The following is an 18076-nucleotide window of genomic DNA, read 5'->3' as shown; positions in this document are numbered from 1 at the left end:
GCACTGCTCTGCACCTGCACAGGTCCTTGCCTCCTGGGGTCAGTTTAATGCATCTCAGTGGTGTTTCTTGGGAAGAACACAGTGGACACTCACTTGCCAGTCAGTAGACAAATCACTGAAGTCCATGTCTGGCAGTTCTCATTGTCATGGGGACTGTAAGGTTGTCATGTCTCACAGTTCCCTGACTTACAAGATTAGTGCTGACAGACATTCTCAGCTCTGTTCGGGAGAGCAGCTCTGTAATGCGTTTGTGGTTTCAGATGTGGGCGGCCTGTGTGAACCTGTCGTGCAAGGCTCACGTCACCAACTGCTGCAGTTATCTCCTGAATCAGGCTGAGGGTCTTTGCTGTGCACCCAGAGACAGTTGGGTGACAAATCACCTCCAGGTTGGGGATGCCTCAGACTTGTGATGGGACTGGGCAGATGCATCTGGAAAGGTGAGTCTGTGCTTTGGGCTTCCCGACCTCTCAAGTCAGCTTGAAATTCAGAAGGCAGAGAGGGACAAGTGGACCTCCATCCCTGGGCCCAGGGAGCCACTGTGGAAGCGTGGTGTTTGAGAACACCACCCTAGCTTTACCTCCTCTAGTGTCCTGGCCTTGGGTATCTCTTAGAGATGGCAAAATTTGCAGTGCTGAACTCAAGGATTACAAACTAATTTCCAGTCCTGTAAGGGTCATGGGTTCTGCTGTGGCCAGTGTGGAAGGAACTCTGCTTCCTCAATGATTGAACTGACCTTTGTGGGGGTGCCTTTGTTGGGTGAAAATGGGCATACTTGGGCCTCAGTTGTGAGGGCCACGGGGTGGAGCTGAGGTCTAGGCCCCCATTTTATCTTCCTTTGATTTATGCTGTTCTGGGCTCACCTTCTTTCCAGAGCTTAGCTACACGAGGTAGATTAGTATCAAGAGTGGGTATCCTCTCAGCGTGTCTTCAAGTAGCATCCCAGAGCCCCGCTCCTGGGTACCCACAACATGAATACCATCCAGAAGCAAGGGCAGCCTCTGTAGGGGGAGTGGAAAACATTTATCAAACAGTTGAGATGGGTGCAGGGGATGCAACATGATCAAACAGGGTCTTGCCTTAAGGAGCCTCATGTAGGGACACCACACAGTGATGACCTTCAACTGCAGTGGGGCAGCAAGGCTGTGGGAGGGGCGTGTTGGGCAGGAAGAGCACGGACATCATTTTCCCATCTCGCCTCCAGACTCCCAGAGAATTGTATCAATACCCTTACTCCAGCCTTGGCCCATGGCCACTGCCCAACCCCTGGGCCCTGTCAGTTCAGGACTGTGCAGAACGAGAGTTGCTCAGGCTCAGGGATTCCATCCGGCTGGGGATGCCTACTAGGGGACTGGGGGAAGGCCTCATGAAAGACCATACCTGTGATGGGGAGGGAAGCTGGCAGAGGGTACAGTGGGAAGCAGAGCAGCAGGGGTCTCCTCCATGCCTCTCTGCTTCTCACACCCACCCTCGCCTGCTCCCCTCTGACCTGGGTCTGTGCCCTTGTCCACCCAACAACACCTCTGCAGTGCCAAGTCCAGCCCTGACTTCTTCCTGAGCTGTGGCCCAGCGTTCCCACAGACATCTACCTCATGGATGCAGCACCGCCCCCCATCCTCTTTTCTGAAAGTGTGTGGAAAATGCCTCTTGGTGCCATCTCTCTCCCACCCTGCCTTCCCTGCACCTTCTGGATGAGGTGTCTGTTGTCTCTGTACTTGCCTCCAGCTGGCCTTTCTGACCCCATCTCTCCTGCCTCCTGCCCATCCCCATCCCCACCCCTGTCGGCACCTCCACACACTCTGTGCCCAACAGCACTGGGGATTCCCACTGTGCTGAAGGAAGTCCTCATGTGGTCCAGAGAGGAGCTGGCCCCTGCTCCCATTTCCAGACCCATTTTCTAGCAGAGCCTCCATGTCCCCAGGCTCCAGCTGCTTCTGGGATACCAAGGTCTGCATTTCTTCCTCTTCCCCCAGCAGACAGAAGACCTTGCTGGACAAGTGTTCACTTCAATAGTAACTTCCATCCTATCCACCTCTATGGCTGCCAGCCTCCTGAATGGTCCAGAAGAACCGGGATACCCTTCCCTGTCCCCATTAAAAAAGACAAAATATGACCAGAGATGTTGGCTTATGCCTGTCATCCCAGCACTCTGGGAGGCCGAAGCGGGTGGGTCACTTGAGGCCAGGAGTACGAGACTAGCCTGACCAACATGGTGAAACCCTGCCTCTACTAAAAATACAAAAATTAGCCAGGCGTGGTGACTCATGCTTGTAATCCCAGCTACTTGGGATGGACCAACTCTCCAGTCCTACTTTGAAACTCTCAGGTGTCACATGTGGATCCTGCCCTACCATCCCCCTTCCCTGTCTAGAAACGAGGCCTGCTGAACTTGGAGCCACCCCACTCCCTGCTCTCAAGCCATCTGCTCCTGGGTTAGCTTGTGGCTGGCCTGGACTGGTTCTACACAGATGTGGGTGTTTCTCCACTGCTGGGGCAGCGGTTGTCCATCCTGGGGCCTGGGTCAGCTCTCAGAGGAAAAGCAGAGGCCTTCCCCTCAGATGGCCATACTCCCTTGTCACTGTACCCAGCCTGCACAACAGCCACAGCTGAGAGCTTTCCTCTGCACTGAAAATGCACAGCTGTACCTGGTAAGCTGAGCAGGGCAAGGTCACCACCCTCCTACAGATGAGAAAACTGAGGCTCGGAGACCTGGGCTTCCCCAGGCCCTGGTGGTCACTCCAACCCTGCCTTCACATATCCCAAGAGCAGGCTGACTGTCCTCCCCATTCCCACCTTTCCAGTAACTGCTGCAAGAAGGGACAGACACTGCTGCAGAGAACTTGCCACGGTGTCTCATGCTGCGGCCGGTGGGGCCAGGCTGCACGCTCCATTCTAGGGAAGGGTGAGGCTTCCTGATCATCAGTCTCAACAGGGGACTGTCCTATGAGTACCTGTAGTGGGGCGGGGTGGGGTTAGAGTAGTGCCTGCTGCCCGTTGAGGTGTGTGGGTTCCTTAAGGGCATGCATGCTGTAGTCTGCGTGCATGTCTGGTTTTTTCCTCCTCCTTATCAGTAATCAGTCTTGTATAACCAGGCTGGCCCTGCTTCCTGCCTAGGGGCTATCTGTGTACCATCTGGAGCTGCAAATGGGGTGATAGGGCATCAGTGGCCTTCCCACACCCAAGCACTTCCTGACACCCAGCCCCTCATCTCTGGCCAACCTCTGGCTCCCCCAGGGATCCTGGGACTCAGGCCTCACACTCCAGCATTGGGGGAGTTTGCCCTTCTGGTGGTGCTCTCCTTTGCAGGTACCTTGGAACAGGGGTGCGACAGAGTTCAGGAAGTTGCATGGATACTCTGCTGCCACCCTCATCCACCTTTCTGGGGCAGACCACTTGGATGGGTCTTTAAGAAGACAAAAGGGAGAGAGAATGCAGAGGCCGGGTGTGATGGCTCATGCCTGTAATCCCAACACTTTGGGAGGCCTAGGCAGGTGGATCCCTTGAAGTCAGGAGTTCAAGACTAGCCTGGCCAACATAGTGAAACCCCGTCTCTACTAAAAATACAAAAAAAAAAAAAAAATTAGCTGGACATGGCGGCGGATGCCTGTAATCCCAGCTACTTGGGAGGCTGAGGCAGGAGAATCCCTTGAGCCCAGGAGGCGGAGGTTGCAGTGAGCCAAGATTGCACCACTGCACTCCTGCCTGGGCAATAGAGGAAGACTCTGTCTCAAAAAAAAAAACAATTGCATGGAGTTTGTCTGTGTGACCCTGGGCAAGTCATTTCCCCTCCTTGGGACTCAGTTCCTTGCCTGTGAACCGGGACAGTGCTTCTCCCTCGTGGAGCTGTTGTGAGAATTAAAGTAGAAAATGCACTTGTGGTGGTTGTTGGTAGTGATCAGTTCCCCCAACCCTGACTCCCTGGCAGGATGGGGCCTGGGCCCAGGGATGGGGGATGGGCTGGCAAAGGATGCCCATCCCAGAGAGGAGTCTTCTTGGCAAATGTGGAGACCAAGCTGAGTCAGAGTCCAGGATCTAAGTTTGAGGGTGCTCCTTATACCCTGCAGCCATGAGTCTTTGGCTGGGTCAAATGTCCTTTCTGAGCTACAGTTCCTTATCAGTAAAGCCTGGGCAGTGGTGCCAGGACACTGGACACAGTGTGAGTGCAGGTGGGGACCCACTGACCACTCTGCTGGGGAGCAATTCATGGGGAGCACCCCTCTAGGGAGGGATGATTTGCACAGGCCCTCAGCCCAGTCCCTTGCAGGCTGGACCTTGGAGAGTGAAGCCCTGAGGCGAGACATGGGCACCTGGCTCCTGGCCTGCACCTGCGTCTGCACCTGTGTCTGCTTGGGAGTCTGTGTCACAGAGGAAGGACGAGGTGAGGGCTGGGTACTAGTGTTTGTATGAGGTGGGGGGAGAACTGGGGCATGTTTGGGGGACTGGGTTGTCCAATGTCAAGTCCCTAGGGAAAGATTTGGCTCAAACTGTGCTGGGGCATGTCCTCTAAGAGTCATCCTGGGCCTCAGTCTCTAGTCTCCCTACCTTTACCTCCCTACCTTCAGTCCCTGGACCGACCCTAGTCTCCCTTCCTTCACCTTCTTGATGCCTCTCCGGGTCTGACTTGCCCGTGTACCAGGAGTCAGCACCCATCATTTCCCAGGCCTCCCAGTGCTTCCCTGGACAGATTCTGGGATCATTCACTGGTGACTGCCCTGCTAGGGTGTCAGCTGTCAGATCCCCCTCAGCCCCCTAGCTCAACTGTGCCCTGAAGCACTTACTGTGGGCTCCCAATGATCACTGTCTCCAGGGCCAAGGGCTGGAAACTTCACCTGCCTCACCAACAACATTCTCAGGATCGATTGCCGCTGGTCTGCCCCAGAGCTTGGCCAGGGCTCCAGCCCCTGGCTTCTCTTCACCAGGTGAGGGTGGAGGGCCATGCTGGGGGAGCAGTGAGGGGCCTGAAGGGACTTAGGGTCCCACGTTGAAGTTGGGCTGGCACATGGAGGAAAGACATGGCTTTCCACGGGAAAGGAGGGAGACTAGGCTTGCCAGAAAGGAGGCAGCTGCTCCCAGGATGAGTTCTAAACATGCTGCCTGAGCCCTTCCCTCCTCCCGTGCTCTGGACAGGGATGAGGGTGAGGTCCCCAGGATTGAAGCAGCTACGCCAGGACAGTGTAGCAGCCCCGTGGTGCTGACACATGCCCTTTCCAGCAACCAGGCTCCCGGCGGCACACATAAGTGCATCTTGCAGGGCAGTGAGTGCACCGTAGTGCTGCCACCCGAGGCAGTGCTCGTGCCATCCGACAATTTCACCATCACTTTCCACCACTGCGTGTCTGGCAGGGAGCAGGTCAGCCTGGTGGACCCGGAGTACCTGCCCCGGAGACATGGTGAGCAGCGGCTATAGGTCTGGGGCGGGGCCCCTTGGCAAGAACATCCTGGCTGCTCGGGCGTTGGGAGCAGGGCCCTGCAGCCTGTGACCCCTGTGGCCCAGTGAGTGGGCAAGATTTGGAAACCACCTAGTCTAGCTGCAGAGGCCAGAGGAAGTCATTGCTGTCCTGTCCCGCCTGGGGCTTTTCTTGACCAGTCTCCCAGTGAGGTGCCTGGTCTGAAAGGGCCTTGACCATGCCCCTTGGGAATCTTTCAGGCCCCAGTCTTGTGTATTCCGACTGACACACCCAGACCCATGGGGCTTTGGCCTCACGTGGATTCACTCTGTTCCAGTTAAGCTGGACCCGCCCTCTGACTTGCAGAGCAACATCAGCTCTGGCCACTGCATCCTGACCTGGAGCATCAGTCCTGCCTTGGAGCCAATGACCACACTTCTCAACTATGAATTGGCCTTCAAGAAGCAGGAAGAGGCCTGGGAGGTAACACTTTGGCTGGCTTTCCCTGGGGGCCTCTCTCCTGGGAACAGCAGTCCAAGGCAGACCCCCCACTCTACATAGGGAGATGTCAACTTATAGTGATGAGGAGGGGAGGAACTAGAGCAGTGTGTGTGTGCACACACACTGGCATGCACATGTGCATGCTTTGTGTGTGTGTATGGGAGTAGGGTGAGTGTGCCTGTGTCTCTGTATGTGCACATAAGTGTGAGTGTGCATGTATGTGTTTATGTGTGCACACATGTAAGTGTGCACACTCACATTTGTGTGCCCGTGTTTATGTGTTTGTATGTAAGTGTACATATGAGTGTGCCTGTGCCTTGTGTTTGTATCTGTGAGTGTGCACATGGGTATGCCTATGTGTATGAGTGTGTATGTGAGTGTGGTGAGTTGCTTCTGTGCACGCTTGTGTATATGAGTGTGCATGCAAGTGTGAGGAGTATGAAAGTGTGCCTGTAGACATGTTTGCCTGTGTGTGCATATGTGTATTGGTGGGCAAACGCAGCTGTATCTGTGTGTGAGTGTGAGTGTGCCTTCTCTGTGTGTGTGTGCACATGAATGTGGTGAGTGTGCCTGTGTGTTAACACAGGTGTGTTCGTGTGTGTGTTATATGAGCATATAATGCATGTGTGTATTCTCAAGGGCTGAGGCACCCAGCCCCACCTTCAGCACCTGCTAACTGCCCCCACCTCCACAGCGGGCCCAGCACAGGGATCACATTGTCGGGGTGACCTGGCTCGTACTTGAAGCCTTTGAGCTGGACCCTGGCTTTATCCTTGAGGCCAGGCTGCGTGTCCGGATGGCCACATTGGAGGATGACGTGGCAGAGGAGGAGCGTTACACAGGCCAGTGGAGTGAGTGGAGCCAGCCTGTGTGCTTCCAGGCTCCCCAGAGACAAGGTGGGCGCTGCTGTGGCTGCTGCACTTCCAGAGTCTGGGCTGGGCGTCTTCTCCCCTGTTCACTTCACTCCCCGCACCCTTTCACACTCCTGGAAGCCCCTCCCTAAGGCAGCCATACCCCAGTTGATCCCCTTCTTCTGAAGGTCTGAGGTCTATACGGCGGAAACAAACACCTGCCAAGGTCCTTCAGCAGGTGACACAAACCTCCAAGGCCCATCACAAACCTTCCACTTTAGCCCAGGGCACTAAAGGGCGCACCCTTGCCATATAGGTTTGTGGGGAGCCTCCTGGCACTGAGGCTGCTGACAGCCCTGGGCCCTTCCTGCCCACAGGCCCTCTGATCCCACCCTGGGGGCAGCCAGACAACACCCTTGTCGCTGTGTCCGTCTTCCTCCTGCTGATTGGCCTGACTTACCTCCTGTTCAAGCTTTCACCCAGGTAGGTAGCTGATGTGTGTGTGTGTGTGTGTGTTTGTGTGTACATGTGTGAGTGGGTAATAGTGTACATGTGTTAGTGTGTGTGTGCAGATGTGTCACTGTGTGCATGTGTGAGTGTGTGGTTCGTGGGGAGTCAAGGGCCACCCTTGTCTGGTTCCTCCCCTCCCCTCTCCACTGTTTAGTCCTGGATGGGGTGGTCTTTTCAAGTCTCCACCCTGGGCCAGAAGAGGGTTCACAAGTTGCCAGGGGAGAGAAGGGAAGGGGGATCTGTGGCAGAGGCCGAAGACAAGGGCAGTGTGGTCCCGACCAGACCCAGAGTCACCGAGATCAAGAGCCCAGATCCTAGTCTTCTGCCTCTGGAGGAGCTTGGTTTGTTCATCTGTTCACACAGTCTACGAAAGGACAGTTGGGTCATCTGGTGTGCTCAGGACCCTGTTCTCACCCTGGCAGATGCCTTAGAGAACAAGATAGACAAGGACTCTCTTTAAATAAACCGTCATGCCTCATGCACCGCATGTCAGGTTACAAGAAGGAGTGCAGGGGCCATGTCAGGCAGCAGATGTGAGGAAGAGGGTGTGGGGAGTGGGTGTTGGGTAGGGCTAAGCGAGAGGGTGCTTGGCTTCTCCTTGGAGCAAAGGAAAGTGTGAAACTGTGTGATACGACCTAGTTTATGTTTTGAGGAATAGATTGCTGGGACAAGGGGACACAGGGGACCTGCTGGAGGCCAATGGGGGCCAGTGGGGTGCCCACAGGCAGATGATTCAGCATGAGCCAGTGAGAGAAGCGGAGACAGAGCAAATCTGAAGGAATTGCGGGGTTTTAGGAGGAGAAACAGAGGGGACATGTGGGTGGATGAGATACGAGTGGTGACCCCTGAGGTGGGGAAATGGGGGACACCCTTGCGGGGAGGTTGGGGAGGTCTATTTGCACCTGTTGGGTTGGAGCCCCAGGTGACATCCTTGTGGGAGGGTCAGTGGATCCTTGGCAGCAAGTCTGGTGCTCAAGGAGACACTGGGTGGAGTGGGAGCCACAGACCTTCTGCTGATGGCAAAGACGGGGTTCCTGCAGGTGCTGGCTCCCTCTGTGGGCTGAGGACCTGGCTGGTAACTCCCCGTTCTGAACCCACCATAGCAGCTCACGCTGTAAAGGATGCCTGCCTCAGTATAAATCAGTTCTGTGAGGCCGTTAAGCAAGGAGGCCCAGTTGGGTCCTACCCTGAGAGTGGGTTGGAATGTGATGAGACGGGAGAGAGGCAGTGGCAGGGACAAGGTGGGCGGGCCTCCTGCTGATGGAAGGAAGCTCAGCCTCTGCAGTGACCTCAGGCCACCTCAGGCCACGTGGGTCCCCACAGGCCTCTGACTGGCCTCTGCTGGCCTCAGGGTGAAGAGAATCTTCTACCAGAACGTGCCCTCTCCAGCGGCGTTCTTCCGGCCCCTCTACAGTGTGCACAATGGGAACTTCCAGGTGTGTGCAGAGACCATGGCAGGGCGTGGGGGGCAGGGGTTGCCCAGAGCTCTGGCCTGCCCGGGATGTTGGCTTTCATGAGGGTTGGTGGCCAGTAAGGGAGGCTTGTCAGTGCTTGGAGCCTTTTCTGTATATTCAGTGAATTTCAGTTTATACGCGTGTCTCAAATGGCAAAAAACTAGCTTTATTTTCCATTGCTGATTTCTTTTTGTTCTCATGTCTCCAGTTCCATTGTCGATGGAAAAAATGCAAATGTCTCATGACTTATCTCTGTCCCCTCTGGTTTGCAGCTGTCTGCACCCACCATGTGCCTCGCCTCCTCCTTCTGTGAATGTGTCTGTCCTGTGGCCGTGGGGAAGGGTCTGTGGTGTGTGCACTGCCCTTGGGGCTCTCAATGCCTCTGGGCTCCTGCTCTGCCTGGTCCCCTGGTTCTCGCAGATTTCATGCTGGCACCACAGCTGAGGAGTGGGCTCTGCACTTCCCCCTCTGTGGCCCTGTTGGGCCCCCACAGCCCAAGAATCAGTGAGCAACTTGGGGGTTGCATCAGGCCCTCCCCTCCCTGCTGGGCTGGCGGTTCGTGCCCCCTGGGTGGGAGGAGCAGGAGAGGGAGGAGGGGGGTGGGAGGAGGATGAGGGTGGGAGGATGTGGGTGGGAGGAGCAGGAGAGGGAGGACTCCAGTGAGTGGTCTGTGGTTTTTCCCCTGAGACTCCTCACTTTGGACAAAGGACAAGAAGCAGTGAGGGCCCCTCCCTGGGTTCTGGGCCAAGCTGACCCCTCTTCTCCAGGATCTTCCCTCCCTGTGCCCTAGGGCATCCCTGGGCCCTGTGTGGCAAGGATGCCCCCTCCACACTACTGCTCCAGCTTACTATGCAGAAAAATCCTTTTGTCTCTCAGTGAGGAGCCTAGTTTTCAAGATTTTTGTCCAAATATTCAATTTGAACCATAAACCGGGCACCTGGCTCTTAGCAGAGTCTCCCCCGTTCCCCAAGGTGGTAGGTGTGACTGTCAAGAGCCTGGGCAGCCGAGGACAAGGCTGAGAAGGGCACAGATTGTGATTGTCCCCGGGACTGTCATCCTGTTGCAGGCACCAACCCTTCCCTAGAGAACAAGGACACCTGCTAGGGGTTATTTAGACCCTCTGGTGGGGATCTGGTGCCATAGGTTGGTTTTCAGGGAGCAGTGCAGTGATGGAGGGTGTGGTGTGTGTGGTGAATGGAATGGAGGCTCCTGGTCATACCAAGGGAATAGCTTCTTTTTGGAGGCGGGGGCCTCCTGTGGCCCCACAGAAGGATCCAGGTCTGCTGGCTGTAGCCTAGTGCTTTGAAAGTCACCGGTCTTGACAGCGACTTTTGTGTGTGTGTGTGTGTGTGTGTGTGTGTGTGTGCATGTCAGGTGGGAGTGCCCAGTTTCTATAGCTGCTGAAAGGCCCTGAGGCACATGCTGTCAGGAGTTGGCTCTGTCCTGGGCAGATGTCACCATCTGTACCTTGTTTCAAGCTGCTGTGAACACCAGGCCCTGTGCTGGGGGAGCAATGAGGGGCCTGAAGGGACTCAGGGTCCCATGTTGAGGTTGGGCTGGCACATGGAGGAAAGACAGAATGTCCAAGACACAGGTGATGCTTGGCCTCTGGGTGTACTTTGGGCTGTTATGGGGAATGGCACCTCTCAGCCCTCCCAGGGAAACCTCAGGAGGGCTTTCTGGAGGAGGAGGGAGACTAGGCTTTCCAGAAAGGAGGCAGCTGCTCCCCGGATGAGCTCTGAACATGCTGCCTGAGCCCTTCCCTCCTCCCTCACTCTGTTCCAGACTTGGATGGGGGCCCACAGGGCCGGTGTGCTGCTGAGCCAGGACTGTGCTGGTGCCCCACGAGGAGCCTCGGAGCCCTGCATCCAGGAGGCCATTGCACTGCTAACCTGTGGCCCAGTGCATCCTTGGAAATCTGTGGCCCTGGAGGAGGAAGAGGAGGGCACTGGGACCAGGCTTGCAGGGAACCTGAGCTCAGAGAATGTGCTGCCAGCAGGGTGTACGGAGTGGAGGGCACAGATGCTTGCCTATCTGCCACAGGAGGGCTGGGCCCCCACGTCCCCCACTGGGTCAGCTCCCCCAGACTCAGAGGGCAGCAGCAGCAGCAGCAGTGACTACTGTACTTTGGGTTGCTATGGGGGATGGCACCTCTCAGCCCTCCCAGGGAACACGCAGAGCCCTGGGCCCATCCCAGCCCTGGCTTGTGGTCTTTCCTGTGACCATCAGGGCCTTGAGACCCAGCAAGGAGTTGCCTGGGTGCTGGCTGGCCACTGCCAGAGGCCTGGGCTGCATGAGGACCTCCAGGGCATGGTTTTCCCTTCCGTCCTCAGCAAGGCTCGGTCCTGGACATTCTAGGTCCCTGACTTGCCAGATGCATCATGTCCATTTTGGGAAAATGGACTGAGGTCTCTGGAGCCCTTGTCTGTGACTGAACCTCCTGAGAAGGGGCCCCTAGCAGTGGTCAGAGGTCCTGTATGGATGGAGGCTGTAGGCTCCCCTTCAACCCCTCTGCTCAGTGCCTGTGGGGAGGAGCCTCTATCCTCAGCATCCTGGCCACAGGTTCCTCCTTCCACTGTCCCTTTTCTTTATCCCTGGCCTCTCTGAGAAGAGGGGTGTGGTCTCTCAGCTGTTCTGCCCTCATACCCTTAAAGGGCCAGCCTGGGCCCAGTGGACACAGGTAAGGCACCATGACCACCTGGTGTGACCTCTCTGTGCCTTCCTGAGGCACCTTTCTAGAGATTAAAATGAGCTTGATGGCTATTCCAAAGTGTTGATGGCTGGGAGGAGGGGCCAGAGGAGAGGTGAGGGGTGGGGTTTGTCCAGCCCTGGGCTTTCTGGGCTCTAGAGACAGCACAGTGGAGGCTCAATGACAGTTCTGGGGACAGCAGGGCGGAGGTTCAGGGGCAGTTTCGGGACTGCAGGGTGGAGGCTCAGGGACAGTTCCTGGGAGGCCAGCACCCTCGTTCCTCCTTGTCCTCATCCTCCCACTTGCTCCAGGAAAGTGAGAGCTGAGGCTGGAGCTCCCAGACAGTCAGGGCTGGAAGTGACCATCCAGCAGTGATGGTAGTCTGTGAAGGGTCCTGCTTCTGTCCTCAGCCTCTCAGGGGGTGGGTTTGGTGAGGAGCTGTGGTCTGGAGAGAGTGGCAGTTGCAGCAGAACATGCCTGCATTTGTTTCCTAGGGCTGCCGTAACAAAGTGCCACAAAATGGGTATCTTAGAACCACAGGGATTTGTTATCTCACAGTTCCAAAGTCCAGAAGTTGGAAACAAAGATGTTGGCAGTATTCCCGACCACATGCTCTTAGGCTCCCATGAAACAGAAGTTGATACGAGGCCAAGCAAGTTTCCCAGACAAGGCTTCATTGAGTCTTATGGCCCGAAAGGTTGGGCAGAAGAGAGACAGTGCAGGAGGAAGGGTTCTTGGCTGGCTCCCCAAGGGGAATGCATTGTGGTGTCTTAAGGAGGGTGACATGCATAATTTATGAGCTAAGTGAGTGTCATTACATGTATGGGGTGGAGTGAAGGGTGCTCAGATGCATGCTAACACATACGTTGCGTGATCAGAAAATGGCAGATAAGCCCCTCCCTGGGTGAGGACTTTAGTATTATCATAAGGCCAGGGTAATTCTCCTGGCCTTGTGCACAAGCAGGTGATACAGTCAACTCCCCTGAGTAAGACTTATGGCATGATGCTACTTATCTTATTTTTTTTCAGACAGTTGGCAAGGTCTGGTTAGCGAGTATGGTGCTGCAAGGTCTAGTGGTCAGCAGGCATGTATGGAACAACACGTTAGTGGGGGTGGGCCAAGTCCCATTTCTACTCTGTCTCAGCAGGGCCATGCTCCCTCTGAAAGCACTAGGGAAGGATTAGTTTCAGGCCTTTCTTCAGCTTCTGTTAGTTTCCTGGCTTGTGACACCAAAGCTGTAATCTTTTTTTTGTTTTGTTTTTGAGACAGAATTTTGCTCTTGTCACCCAGGCTGGAGTGCAATGGCACAATCTCGGCTCACTGCAACCTCCACCTCCCAGGTTCAAGCGATTCTCCTGCCTCAGCCTCTGGAGTGGCTGGGATTACAGGCACCTGCTACCATGCCTGGCTAGTTTTTGTATTTTTAGTAGAGACAGCATTTCTCTATGTTGCCCAGGCAGTTCTCAAACTCCTGATATCAAGTGACCCGCCTGCCTCTGCCTCCCAAAGTGTTGGGATTACAGGCATGAGCCACCAAGCCTGGCCAAAGCTCCAGTCTTTACAGGGCTTTTTCCCTGTGTGCATTTCTGTGTCCAAATTTCCCCTTTAAAAAATCACAATAATAGTGGATTGAGGCTGGCCCTGATGATTTAATCTTAACTTGATCATCTGCAAAGACGCTATTTCCATATGAGGTCACATTCACAGGTACTGGGGTTAGGACTTCAACCTAGAGGGCCTGACTGCTGGCCCCAAACACCATGGCCCCTCCCCAGCATGCCCCATCCCCTTCCTGGGTGCCCCAGGCAGATCACAGGAGGGCCTGACTGCCGGGCTTTGGGCTGGCATTGGGATCATCTGCCTAGTTAGGGCTGTGACCAGACTGAGATAGGAGGGGGACCTGACTCCTGAGGCAGGGCTTGAACTCTAGACCAGATTTCAGACTAGTTGAAACAGGCAAAAGTACCCCTCCATAAGACACACCCACTGGTGCCAAGTGAGTTTGTGGTTCTCATGGCAACACCTGGAAATTACTGCCCCTTTCCATGACAATGACCTGAAAGTTACCACCCCTTTTCTAGAAATTTCTAAATAACCTGCTCCTTAATTTGCATATAATTACAAGTGAGTATAAATATGTGTGCAGAACTGCCTCTGAGCTGCTACTCTGGGCTCACTGCCTATGGGGTATCCCCTGCTGCATAAGGAGCAGTACCTCTGCTGCTGCTGTGCACGGCCGCTTCAATAAAAGTTGCTGTCTAATACCACCGACTCGCCCTTGAATTATTTCCTGGGTGAAGCCAAGAGCCCTCCTGTGCTAAACCCCAATTTCTGGGCTCATCTTCCCTGCATCAAGAGGGTTTTGGGGCTGGGAGCGCTGAAGTTTTGAAGGCAGGATGAAATGGAAGCTGTTCTCTCACTGGGCCCTGAGCCACAGGGAGCAACTGTCCTGGGGGCTTTCATGCTCCCTGCAACCTGAGCAGAAAGAAGTACCTGCTACCTGACACCCCCAAAGGCAAAAGCCCTTTCTGGCTCAGATAGGCAGCCCTCCCACCCTGCATGCCTGCAGAACTTCTAGGGTTTTGTGGGGAGCCTCAGCAGAGCTGGATCCTGGTCTGTGGGGGCGAGGCAGGCCCCAGAATATATCTTTAGTATCCAGAGAGTGGGAGGGGTGTGGACGGAAGTGAGGTACAGGCATCCTCAGCTGTAACCAAGTATAAAAATACTAGTGTGAATCCACTTCCTGTAGCTGGGCTCTGGGGATCCCCGGGCTAGTGCATTTATAACAGGGGTTGTGTGGCTCATGAGGCTCCATGTGTGACCTGGGCTACCTCATGATCACACAAACGAACCCGCAGTTGGGATGCCTCTCCTGTGTGGCATGGACACGTTTTCATTCAACTCACAAACTTTCCCTGAGTGGCTCCTGGAGAGCTGATTTTGGGCTGGAACCTGAGTTATCTACGAAAAATACAAAAGTAATTAGCTGGGCATGGTGGTACTTGCCTGTAGTCCTAGGTATTTGGGAGGCTGACGCAGGAAGACTGATTAAGCCTGGGAGGCAGAAGTTGCAGTAAGCCAAGATTGTATCACTGCACTCCAGCCTGGGTGACAGAGTGAGACCCTGTCTCAAAAAAAAAAAAAAAAAAAAAAAAAAGGAAATTTAAAAAATAAAAAAGAGAGATGCGACAACCCTTGAAGACCATGTGATGAGGTGTGGATTACAGCAGGGCAAGGTTCAAAAGACCATGTGAGCTCTGAGGAGGCGTCGCTGATCACTGGGCATCTGTGAAGTCCTCAGAGAGAAGGTGACCTGGACCTGAAATGATGACACTGTGGGCTTAGGAGCTGGTGGACAGTGTGGTTGGAGCACAGGTGCAGAATGTGGATGGCCAGGCCCAGGCAGCACTGGACTGTGGAGAAACTCGAATGCCAGGCCAATCCCTGCTGAGGGAACACTGGGGACTGGGTTTTCCTCTTTTTATTTTATTTTTATTTATTTATTTTTTTGAGATGGAGTCTTGCTCTGTCACCCAGGCTGGAGTGCAGTGACTCGATCTCGGCTCACTGCAACCTCTGCCTCCCGGGTTCAAGCAATTCTCCTGCCTCAGCCTCCCGCGTAGTTGGAATTACAGGCGCATGCCACTGTGCCCGGCTAATTTTTGTGTTTTTTTAGTAGAGACGGGGTTTCACCATGTTGGCCAGGCTGGTCTCGAACTCCTGACCTTGTGATCCGCCCACCTCGGCTTCCCAAAGTGCTGGGATTACAGGCATGAGCCACCCCACCTGGCCTCCTCTTTTTATTGAGGCAAAAAATCACATAGTATAAAAATAACAGATGTACAATTCAGTGACATTTAGTGCATGCACAATATTGTGCAACCATCACCTCTTAGTTCCAAAATATTTTCATCATCTCAAAAGGAAGTCCCACCTATTAAGCAACTATGGCCTAATCTGCCCTCCCTCTGACCACCACTAACCTGCTTTCTATCTCTATGGATACCTATGAATGGAATCGTATAATATGTGACCTTTTGTGTACAGCTTCTACCAGGTTGTAGCAAGTGCCAGCACCACAATCCTTTTTATGGCTATTATTATTCATATTCTTGTATAGATATACCACGTTTTGTTTGTTGATTCATCTCTTGATGGACATTTGGGTTTCAATTTGTTTTGTTATCGTGAATACTGCTGCTATGAAGACTTATGTACATGGCTTTGTTTGAATACCTGTTTGCAATTATTTTGTGATGTATCTAGAAATAGAATTGCTGGGTCCTATGGTAATTTTATGTGTAGCCTTTTGCAGAACCTCCAAACTTTTCCATAGTGGCTGTGTCATTTTACATTCCCATCAGTGATGTTCACATTTCTTCACTTCTTTGCCAACACTTGTTATTTTCTGTTGTTTGTTTGTTTTGTTTTTTGAGACAGAGTCTCACTGTGTCACCCAGGCTGGAGTGCAGTGGCACAGTCACAGCTTGTTGCAACCTCCTCCTCCCAGGCTCAAGCAATTCTCCTGCATCAGCCTCTCAAGTAGCTGCGATTACAGGCGCTTGCTACCAAGCCTGGCTAAGTTTTGTATTTTTAGTAGAGATGGGGTTTTACCATGTTGGCCAGGCTGGTCTCAAACTCCTGGCCTCAAGTGATCTGCCCGTCTCACCCTCCCAAAGTGCTGGGATGATAAGTGTGAGCCACTGTGCCTGGCCTTGTTGTTGTGGTTGTTTTTGGTAATGGTTATTCTAATGGGTGTCAAGTGGTATTTTATTGTAATTTCCATTTGCCTTTCCCTGATGGCTAGTGATGTTGAGCACCTTTTCATGTACCATTTGTGTATCTTCTTTGGAGAAAAGTCTTTTCAACTCTTCTTCCCATTATAAAATTGTGGTTTTTGTCCTTTTGTAGTTGGGTTCTTTATATGTTCTGGATAGTATACCTTTATCAGATATGACTTGCAATGTTTTTCTCCCATACAGTCGGTTTTCTTTTAGCTCTCTTGGTAATGTCCTTTGAAGTACATAAGTTTTAAATTCTGATGAATTCCAGCATATCTATTTTTTCTCTTGTTTCCTATGCTTTTGGTGTCACACCCAAGAAATCATTGCTAAATCCAATGCCAATAAACACATGAAAACATGCTCAACATCACTTGCCATTAGACAAGTGAAAATTAAAACCACAATGAGATACCATTTCATACCCATTGGAGTGACTATCTTTTATAAAAATGGAAACTTACTAGTGTTAGTGAGTATATGGAGAAATTAGAACCCTTGTGCATTGCTGGTGAGAATGTGAGATGATAGAGGTAATGGCTGCACAACATTGTGAGCATACATAGTGCCACTGAGCTACACACTTAAAAAATGTTTAAAATGGTAAATATTATGTTATGTGTCTTTCCCCACAACAACAAATGCTTAAAATGGTAAATTATACCACACACAGCACAATCTTCTTCAGAACTGATCCTGAAATAATTCCATGTGCGATGAAAGGAGACCCTTATCTCCTACAGTGAGAAGTAGCCTTTTTGTTCACACTGCTGCTGTACGTCCCAGGCTCTTCCACACTCACCAAGCACAATCTCACCAACCAGAGTCCACTCCCACCTGGCCCACTGGGGCTCCTTCCATCATCCTATTCCCCTATTTAACTCACCCCATGCCCTACAAACCATTGTCAATCACAGATCTGTTTACCATGTCTGTAGTCTTTCCTTTGGGATCACACAGTATGTGATCTCTTCAGACTGGCTTCTTTCACTTAGTGATATGCATGACAGATTCATCCCTGTTTTTGCATGGCTTCATAGGTCACCCCTTTCTCTTACTGACTAGCATTCCATTTAATGGATGTACCCAGCTTGGTTATTCATTCACTTATTGAAGGTCATCCTGACTCCTTAAAGTATTTGGCCATGATGAAGAGATCACTTGTACAAAATTGCATGTTTTTCTTCATTTGGACCTAATTTTTCAAAGCAGTTATCTAAATATCTAGGAGTGCAATTGCTGGCTTCTATGGTGAGAGCATGTTTAGCTTTGAGAAAAACTGCCATATTGTTTTCTGAAGTTGCTGTACCGTTATACATTCCACTATCATTAAATGAGAGTTTCTGTTGCAATTTTTCTTGCATTAAAAAAAGATTTTAGCCATTTTAGCAGATGTTTAGTGGTTTTCATTGTTACATGAAGTTGCCTTTCCCTCATAGCAAGTGCTATTGAGCATTATTTTGGATGCTTGTTTGCCGTCTGTGTTTTTTTTTTTTTTTTTTTCCGAAGTCTTCCTCTGTTGCCCAGGCTGGAGTGCAGTGGCATGATCTCAGCTCACTACAACCTCTCCCTCCCAGGTTCAAGTGATTCTCCTGCCTCTGCCTCCTGAGTAGCTGGGTTTATAGGCATGTGCTAACTTTTGTATTTTTAGTAGAGATGGGGTTTTGCCATGCTGGCCAGGCTGGTCTTGAACTCCTGGTCTCAAGTGATCACCTGCCTCCATTTCCTAAAGTGCTGGGATTAGAGGCATGAGCCACCACATTTTGGGCATATCATCTGTATATATTTTTTTGATGAGGTCTCTTTATCTTTTAATTGGGTTTTTTTTCTTCTTGTTGAGTATTAGAATTTCCTTGTATATTTTGCACACAAGTCTTTTTTCATGCTTGTTTTGTAAATATTTTC

General features: G+C 52.4%; 1 protein-coding gene across 1 annotated transcript; it reads left to right on the top strand.

The window, feature by feature from the left end:
- Positions 1-278: 278 nt before the first annotated feature.
- On the top strand, positions 279-14807 carry LOC105467981 (interleukin 9 receptor). Its single transcript, XM_071088475.1, has 9 exons — positions 279-437; positions 4262-4375; positions 4805-4916; positions 5209-5387; positions 5722-5867; positions 6580-6781; positions 7114-7219; positions 8598-8682; positions 10486-14807. The coding sequence occupies exons 1-9, from the start codon at positions 410-412 to the stop codon at positions 11056-11058; spliced, it is 1545 nt and encodes a 514-aa protein (XP_070944576.1). The 5' UTR covers positions 279-409; the 3' UTR covers positions 11059-14807.
- Positions 14808-18076: the final 3269 nt, after the last annotated feature.

The sequence above is a fragment of the Macaca nemestrina genome, chromosome X (assembly GCF_043159975.1).
Source record: "Macaca nemestrina isolate mMacNem1 chromosome X, mMacNem.hap1, whole genome shotgun sequence".
NCBI classification, from domain to species: domain Eukaryota; kingdom Metazoa; phylum Chordata; class Mammalia; order Primates; family Cercopithecidae; genus Macaca; species Macaca nemestrina.
The sequence above is the reverse complement of the archived record's forward strand: the minus strand, read 5'-3'. Positions and strand labels throughout refer to the sequence as shown.